A 9,447-nucleotide genomic window follows, 5' to 3' on the forward strand; every position below is an offset into this window, starting at 1 on the left:
CTAAAATCCACAAAATTTTGGTGACTTTTTGTCCGCTGCAATTTTTGTCAATTTTGACACACATTGTTATAAATATTAATCCCTGATGTAATACAAGTCATAAACATTGTATTATTATACTTCATACAGTTTCTAAAATCCACTAAATTTCGGTGAGATCTCGTGCGCTGCAATTTTTGTAAAAATCCAATCATCGGATGGAGAAAATTTTTCTTATATTCTTTCCAAGTTAACAATGTTTTAAAGACCAATCAATGACCTTTGATTCATCTCTCTATATTTCATGAGTGCCGACTGCCAAGTTAAAATTTCCCAAAAACACCAATTTTCGAAGAAACTGATTTTTACTTTTCGAGACAAACTTGAAGCGTTTGTCTCGAAAAGTAAAATCAGTTTCTTCGAAAATTTGGTGTTTTTGAAAAATTTCAACTTGGCAGTCGGCACTCATGAAAGATAGAAGAAGGAGGAAACCGTTTGAACTAGTGTAGTACTTGTTCATGTAGTGTCCAGTGAAAGAGCAGAGCAGAGCAGTGATTGAGTGAATCTTGCTTCTACAGTACAGAGTGTACATATTAATTAAATAAACAATATCAGTAAGAATTTCTAATGAGATATCAGCTGTTTAATTGTTCAAGTAGTATGTTAGGATGAAAAAAGGTAGTTCATTAGTCTCTAGACTAGATGGCTATAGTATTGATAATAGAAAAAGAATAACATCTTTGAATTGAATAAGAGCGGTTGAATTCCATTGAATTGAATTGATTTTTGTCCAACTGACTATAATCTTGATGACAGGAGAGTGATGATTTCAATAATTAGATATTGTGTGAAAAATAATTTATTCATTCATTTATTAATCGAGAATTCAAAAATCTTACAAATTTCAATTTATAAATTTAAAAGACACTTTTGTTATAAAATATTAATCCCATGATAAAGTATACTGTACATAGTTTTTCACAATAATTGAACATGAAAATTGACTTGAAGCAGATCACAGCGCATTCGCTAATTTGTGTAACTCGTCCACTTTTTTCTTCATGATAGAAGTCTGTAACAAAAAATTGAATTTTAATTTGACACTTGCACTAAAAAAGATTTACTGTAAAAACGGGGACAATACAGTAGCATAATAAATTGAAATTCATCATTTATTAAGAAGAATAAATGTTAATATATTAGTATGAAACTTTCAGAAAAGATCATGAAATGATCTTTAAGTTAAGGAAGCAGTTGGCTTCGTGATCGTGTTGCAAAGATGAAGAAACATGTGCCTGCTACTCCTATTCGACAGATGACCACGTGAGAAAACTCTAACTGTAATTTTTATAAAAAATGTTTCCAGCAGTTCGGAATCTATCTAAATCTAAAAGTCTATTAGCTCTCATCATCTTTCTCATTAATTAACCACCCAAAAGAAAAATTATTTTGAACCATATCTGACTTGAATCTATACAGAGTGTTCTGGAAAAAAGTGCCCATAAGTTACCAAGGTGCTTGGTAAAAGGTGCTTGGAAAAAGGTGCTTGGTTACCAAGTTATACAGGGTGAAAGATTTCGCCTGAATTTCAGTTCCCTTGCCGAAACGAAGCCCTATGGGTATTTGTTTACTGTTAATTAACATGTACAATTTAGAGTACTTTATGTAAAAAACTGAAAAATTGAATAAAACCGTTTCCAGACCTGTAGCTACAGTAATTTTCAAGATATATGACGAAATACGCAAAACTTGATCCCGAAAAACAAGTTCCTTTAAGGTTTGAAGCAGATTTACTATGTTGAATGTACAATAAACACAAAATATTTATTTACAGAACTTATAGAAAATTTAATTTCGAAGAGAAAGCTGTAGAATAAGAGTAAGAATAATAGTCTATAATAGACAAACGCAACCTTAAAAAAATAATCCTTGATTACATAGGAAACGCATGTAAAATCGATAGCTTAACAGATTTTGTCTTATTTTTCATTCGTTTTCTATGTAATTAAGGATTATTTTTTAAGGTTGCGTTTGTCTATTATAGACTTATTCTAAATCTTTCTCTTCAAAATTAAATTTTCTACAAGTTCTGTAAAAAATATGTTGTGTTTATTGTATATTTACTTCAAAACTTGAAAATTAAATTTTCTAAATTAAATCTTAAATTTTCTAAATTAATCTCTTCAAAATTAAATTTTCTACAAGTTCTGTAAAAAATATGTTGTGTTTATTGTATATTTAACTTCAAAACTTGAAGGAACTTGTTTTTTAGACCAAACATATTCGGACCTATTTTAATTAGAACTTTTTTCTTCTGTATAATAGGATATAGTCCAGTCAAAATATCGTTCCTGAAGAATTTTTCTTGACGGTTCTATATGTATGTTGAGACGCTGGATTCGAATCTGAAATTTGCTGACACGCCAGCGGCTTCACCCCAAAATTTCGGACGTTTTTAATTTTCCATTTAATCTCGAAAACCTTGAGTTCTTCGAGAAATAGCATTCCCTACAAAATTAAAGATAATAACATTTCCAATAAATTGACATTTCTAGATCAAGTAATGATTTTCATAATAACGGGTTACCGAGTTACAATTTGGGGGTGAAGCCGCCCTCTGGCGTGTCAGCAAATTTCATATTCGAATTCAGCGCCCCAAAATACATATGGAACCGTCTAGAAAAATTCTTTCGGGGCTGTTTCCTGAAAAACGACCATTTGACTAGACTAAGATATACATTGACAAGGTCTAGAGAAAACATTTATTTTTAATAAAGAAAAGGTTTTTGTCTTGAACCCTAATAAACTTTCTCAAAAGTATTAGAAAACCTGGCCATTGATTCACAGAAGTAAAAATAGGTAGTGTATAAAACAAATATTATTAAATTTGGTGATATTATAAATACCATACGTTGAAGTTCCAAGTGTTGTAGTAAGTCTATGACATTTTCAATTGTTAAATCTTTCTCTTTTTTATCAAACTTAACAAACGGACAGGTAGGGCAATGTTTCTTGTGCTCTTCCCTGAAAAATATTAAATTTCTTATAAAAATTAGAGATTCTTAGGGGAAAAACTCAAATAAGAAAAACTATTAACTCTACAACGATTTCATCTCCACTACCTGTAATACAAGATAATTAATTGATTCATAATTTTATATAGTATAGTTGATGGAAGTATAGTATAAAAGTTGAAAGTATAGAAATTTCAACACATAAGCAACTCTTTAAATGAATTAACTTAATAAAACAAAATAAATCTTATAGCACCCATTATTTTTGAAAACACTTAAAATAGTTGAACAACTAGTTTCGGTTTACACCATCTTATTAATTAACTTAATATTGTCAAAATAATATACTTTATATTGTAATGAATTCAACTATTATATTTTCAAAACCAATGGTTTATTGAGACAATTTGAGATACTAGTTTCGGTTGTTATATCATCGACCTCTAGTAATATAGTATCACATACTGTTTCAATAAAGCATTTTTGTTTTGTCAGAATCTAGTCGTTTTCATCCAATAATTATCACAACAACACAGAAAGTCAACGACTCTTAATCAACCTTATCCGTAAATATTTTGTTGAGTGATAATGAAAACAACAAAAATCTGCAGCTGAGCAGAGCTCTGTCATTGTGAGCCTATTATTATTGGAACCTACGACTCCTCCAGCAGCTGTTTGTCAAAGATTAGTAGTGCCTTATCAGAATGAGCTCGCCATTTCAGTGTACCAGTCTGAAGGACCAAGGACAGTTTCACTATTCATGATCATTCAGAACAAAATTAACTTGATCAAAGATAAATAAGTATTTTCGAGTAAGCAAAAATCTTGATATTGAAAATAGTTACCAAGGGTCATCAGTTTCTTCCAGCCATTTAATGATTTTTTGCATACAAAGCAACAAGCCAAATCTGGCTCTTCTCGTCCCCCTGTAGCGTAGAATCCTGCAGCAGCCATCTAAAAGTACAATAACTCAGCTTAGTTTCATTTTAAATTAGTCTAGTCAGTTCAAAATAAATCAGTAAATTACAAGTAGCTCTAAACAGAAAAGAGACAATGAATCAGTAAATTAGGTATTCTAAACTATTTTATCAAAAATGGTCAATTTTAATACTGGGAAAACTTGCCTTAAAAATTTAATTCAATGAAAGGACGTCCAAATTTTTTGGCTCTTCCAAATACTCAATAGCAGTTTTTTTATAATATTTGGATTCAGCAGCCGGGTAGACATGGGGTCCTAATCGTTTTAAAAACATGAAAATCGACATGGAGACAATATTTTTATTGCAGATGATGCCCACATGAGCTTGTATGCTTGTGAGTTGGTGAATTGATGATACTTTCAGATTTCCATGCCATCGGCGGGATTCGAACCCACGAACCGGTGCTATCAGAACGCAGTTTGTAACGCTCCTGCGACTAGTACTAGACCAGCCCGGCAGGATTTTTATAGTGGTCTTTTTTATTTTGGTGAAATTTTACGCTAAGTCTCAACACTGAATCAAGGGGTTTCTATATTCTCTAAAACTTGGCATCTTTTTGTTACCATCAATGACAACGTTGCACACAGTTGAAAGCAGTAACCATTTAGTGGAAAGTTTAACAGTGAAATGCAGTTTTCAAAAATAGGTTAACAATGTTGCCAACTCATTTACTATAGGTGACTGTGACCAGACATTAAAATAATGATACCTAAGGAAGGAGGGTCGTAAGAAGTCAGCTAGCGCCTCCAGGGAGTCAGGCACATCTAGCAGTATTACAATAAAAATGAACATTGGACGCAACTACATGCAGGAGAGAGACTTACATGTAGATTTCCTTCGAAGTAAACCACAATTATTGGGTAGTTCGTTTTTAGTTATATAGCACAGAATATTTGCTATATTTTATATTACAAGTTACTGATAAAGTATACTACTAAACTTACCCGCTTTGCATTACACTGAACTTTGTCATCAAATGGCCAGTATTTGAAAGTTTGAAGACGAGTTTTTGTCCAAAACATGATATCATCTGGTCTGTTAAATAACTCCATCTGAAACCAAAGTATTATATTGTATAGTGCCTCAATTAACTTTTATCTAATTGAACCAAATAATTGCCTATTTTTACAAATATAATTTACTGTATCTTAACTTTGATTTAGATTAGAGACTTTGTGCATCATTTTTAAGATTTGTGACATAGAATAAATTCTATGTATTGTTGATTTTTTTAACATTAAGTTATTGTTCCCTGAACTATTTTGGGAGGACATACTGTCTATCATTGTCATGTTTCACAATATAACCAGAGTCTTGATCGTTAGCCAGGTGTTCCCGGATAGATCGCGTCAAAAAATAAAAAAACTAAACTTGATAATCAAGATGGCGTGGCATCACAGTCCCTCAAAGTTATCCCCAAGGAAATTATTGATACTGTAATAGCTTCTTTCAATCAGCCACCTTGACAGCCTCTTCATGAAAACATCTATAGGAAGATCCCTCACCGAGCCCGGCAGCAGGATGAACATTTTGAGTGTAAACACTGGGAAAGAGTCCTTCACTCTCGACAACCTACAGCGTGGAATCTCCAATTGTAGCCTTCCGCGGGTACCGTGCGCTACATATCATACGTATGAATCCACCTGACACCTACTCAACATGTTAGTCCTGTTTATCTTCACTGCAGTAAGAGAGGCCAGTATATACAGCCCGAAGACGGTGTGCACTGGGCACACGAAGACGGGTTGACAATGGGCAATGAAGTCACTGTAGGTAAGGATCCGCAGTGCCTTCTTTTGAAGAAGCAGGATGTCATTGGCATGCGGAGCATGGCTCCGGAGAAGGATTCCATACTGCACATGACTGCCAAACACCGCATGATACATCATTAAAAGTCTCTTAAGACTCAGGAGGCTTCTCAGCTTTCTGAACAGGTAGATTACTCTAATCCCTAGATTATTAGATTACTCTAAAGCCCTAATCATTGCAAGTAATTACATAAGAAAGAAGTGTGGCAGTAGACAGATTACCATGCATAACATTTGCCATCAAACTTTTTTCGTAAAATTAGCTTGTAATTTAATAATACCTCGTAGGGAAACAGACATCAAAAATATCAACAGCACAAGTCTGCTTGATAAATTGGTTACTTCGCTTTATGTTAAACATCATAGCCTTAAAATTTGTAAAGCTTATAAATCAAGTTGAAACAGATTAACTTTTGAAACTATTAGCAATATATGTAATATTGAGGAATATATTGACTAATTACTTACTGCAACTGAATTTGAAGATACTGATAAAGGTGAAATAAATCTTATAAATAACTATTATTCTTCTCTAAAATAATCAATAAAACTTTTTGTTGTGCGCAGGAATCTTTCAACACATCAACTACTACTTTATTAAAACGAATGTTTCTTTTTATTTTCAAACTGATTATTTTACTATTTATCTTATAGTGATCTTTAAAACTTCAAGTTCTAACCAAGAAGCAAGAAACCACTTCAACTTGTCAAATTGGCGGTTCTTTTCTTGTTTACCGGTGGATTCAAAATCATATGTTTTATGCTTCCTTGATGTATACGAACGTGAGTTTCAATATATTTTGAAGAAATAGCGGAAATTGATAATTTTTCAACTCTCTTCAATGATTAACATTTTTCAAATTACTCAAGTCTAAAAAATTTTCATCGAAAAGGAAAATGATAATATATCATTTTGCTTATCATCCATACTCTATAAGGCATTTATATAGCTGCTTCGCGTAATTTGTTCACTTGCGCATAATGAATGTCAAATTTCACGTAGTTACGTGATCGTGATAAGTGATTAGGAACAGGATTCTGTTTTTTCAATGGCGCTCTATTTATAATATTATTACAAAATATTAAATATTCTGAAAAATTCAATAAGTTTGTCATCTTGTGAAGATAATGTTGTCATTGTAGTTGACAAAACGATCACCAGGAGCGCTGAACTTGAAACGCATGCGTACAAATTCTGCGAGACAGACTCTCGTTTTCGGAATGAGAGCTCTTGTTCTTGTTCGTTCTGCTGACTTCTGCGTTCGGCTAGGGCAGCTAGGGCTAACCTAAAAGGTGTAAGCAGTTTTTAAATTATTTGTGCATTAAAGTATTTTTAAAACTTTGAAATGTTGATTAAAGTTAAGGTAATTATAATTTTCTTAAACACTACTTTTATAAATATCAAGTCTTTTTATATCCCAGAAATGAAAAAAGTCGTCATTGAGCTGTTTTATGTCAAGTTGATCATTTATTTCTAGGCAAAAATTATTTTACTTTTTTAATTTTAATTATTGTCATTCAACTATTCTAATTGATGAAAAATTCATTTTTCAACAATTGGCTCTAATTGATTTATTTTTCCTCTTATGGTATTATTTTTCCTTGATCCGTTTCTTATTGGCTAGGCACTTTTGCTGTAATAGACTGCTCAGCCATCTAAAGTCAAAATATTAATACAAATATAGCCTAGATAAGAAGACACAAGGAGAATATAAATCAGAAGCTTGTTGATGATTTTTAGGGCCATTGTAAACTAAGAGAGTAAAAATGACTGCTTCTTTGTTCTCTATTTGCTTTGTCTTGCATTTGTTTTTAATGATCTGACAACAAACGTATCTTGAATCTTTATCATTATGCTCATAAAAATTATGAAAGCTTCTCAATGTTAGCTTCACCAAGTTTTTCTTAGAATTCTATAAAAATATTATAATATTAATTCACACATAAAAAGAACAACTTATGCCAATATTCAGCGTTTTTTACTATTTTCCTTTGGCTTTTAAATTTTTTTCATCTTTTGCATTAAGGAATGAATTTTATAACTCTCAACTCAAACACAAAGTCTTGATTTCGAGATATTGCCGCTTTAATGACGCTTTATATTATAAATGTAGACATCATTCAGTATTTCTTTCCTCAATTATTTAAAAATCTGCGTTTCCCAATTTATCAAGTTATTTAGGAAAAGCTAGAAGCCTACTAGTAGTAACACAATAATTTGTGTTAGGAAAAGTTTGATAAAGGTAGCCAAAAAGTAATTTTGTAGATCAAAACAGTGCTCCTATTTACAATTATATATTGACAATATTCATTAATAGGTGGAGTTATGATAAAATATTCACCAATCTTAAACAAGATTGATTCATGATTTTGAAGCTTAAAAACTAAGATCTTATAGTTTTTGTTAAACTCTTAAATTTAATCTATCAGTGCACCAAATTGAATTCTTATACTTTGTAACTGTTGATGTTTTTCTCTATTGTACGTGTTATCTTTCTCATTGTATAAAATATTTATGGAATTTTAAATAATTAGTCATTGCTCTCTTTTTCATGGTATTGTGGACATCCAGACCCTCACTGGTAAAGAGGTCAGTATTAACAAAATATTTTCTTGAACATTTCTATAAATTTCTTTGAAAAACCTTGGATGAAATCGAACCTGTTGATTGAATTCATGACCGGTTCCATTTATCATTAGTAGAATTTAGCTTTTTGAATACAAATTTAATGGTATCTAAAGAAACGCTTAATTTGTTAATGACTGTAAACTGTAATAATTGCTCTGTCAGATAAAATGTTACTAGTTTATTGTTAATTAATATTACTTACTTTCTTCGTATTTCTCTCCTTAATCATAACCAGAAATCTGGTTTGACTGTGTCTTGAAGTGGACCTGACTTGGTCCTTGTCAAGTATAGTGTATATAGTGAGGTCCACGTTATAATGGCAGTGTGTGATTTGCAATGGTGTTGCTATCCTTGTCTATCGTTCAACAAAGCAGATGGCGCTATCTCTTTCACGCATTGCGATGTTGCCACATCGTTTATCAACAATGTAGAAATTCAACTAATTGACAAAATATTTTATCTCAATCATGAAAATTTATTATTACATCTTTAAAAAATATTTTTTCTAAAAAAATGAAATACGATTAACTATTTTCAACAATAATGAACAGTTAAATTTATCAGATATACCAGTATCAGCTGTTTGGGTGGCAAGGCTGAGATCTGGCAACCCTTTTCTCCTATCCTCCTACACTGCCATTATAACTTGGACCTCACTACAGAAGGTTGCCTTATCACATGAGACGCGTGGAGAACGTAGCCGGCTATGGTGTGACGTCATGCTGCGACCTCTCGGCCCGGCTTAACATGCATTCAAATGTAAAAATGCCCAACTTTGAGCCCTCATAGCAAATTATCCATCAACACTACATAGATGTGAGTGACATCAAAATGTTCAACATTATCTTCTTTGAAACAATATCAGAACCAATTTTCAATAAAAATCCTATAAAATATGTTACTGGCGAGTCTAAAACAAATCGTTTGAACACACGATTCGATTTGATAATACCATTTCAAATACGGTTTTGTACTTTCTCTTAATTTTTTCTGCATCGTTCTAGTTCTTTCTCTTATTTAGATTCTATTCTCATTTA

The 9,447-nt window shown here is 31.9% G+C and overlaps 1 protein-coding gene and 1 long non-coding RNA gene across 3 annotated transcripts; one reads left to right on the top strand and one right to left on the bottom strand.

Moving 5' to 3' along the window:
* Positions 1-822: 822 nt before the first annotated feature.
* On the bottom strand, positions 823-8,764 carry LOC111052464 (baculoviral IAP repeat-containing protein 5.2-B). Of its 2 annotated transcripts, none has more exons than XM_039443842.1 (5): positions 8,613-8,764; positions 4,918-5,025; positions 3,839-3,947; positions 2,886-3,003; positions 823-1,051 (listed from the first exon to the last, which is right to left on the bottom strand). In XM_039443842.1, exons 1-4 carry the CDS (start codon positions 8,637-8,639, stop codon positions 2,936-2,938), a joined length of 312 nt encoding a protein of 103 aa, XP_039299776.1. In that variant the 5' UTR covers positions 8,640-8,764; the 3' UTR covers positions 823-1,051; positions 2,886-2,935. The 2 variants fall into 2 exon arrangements, with proteins under 2 accessions (XP_039299776.1, XP_022194844.2); XM_022339152.2 differs by lacking the exon at positions 8,613-8,764 and adding an exon at positions 6,250-6,487.
* On the top strand, positions 7,041-8,418 carry LOC120355457. The gene is made up of 2 exons (XR_005573525.1): positions 7,041-7,145; positions 8,354-8,418. It is a non-coding gene; the product is annotated as an uncharacterized LOC120355457 (long non-coding RNA).
* Positions 8,765-9,447: the final 683 nt, after the last annotated feature.

Source organism: Nilaparvata lugens, unplaced genomic scaffold, assembly GCF_014356525.2.
Source record: "Nilaparvata lugens isolate BPH unplaced genomic scaffold, ASM1435652v1 scaffold1796, whole genome shotgun sequence".
Classification (NCBI taxonomy): domain Eukaryota; kingdom Metazoa; phylum Arthropoda; class Insecta; order Hemiptera; family Delphacidae; genus Nilaparvata; species Nilaparvata lugens.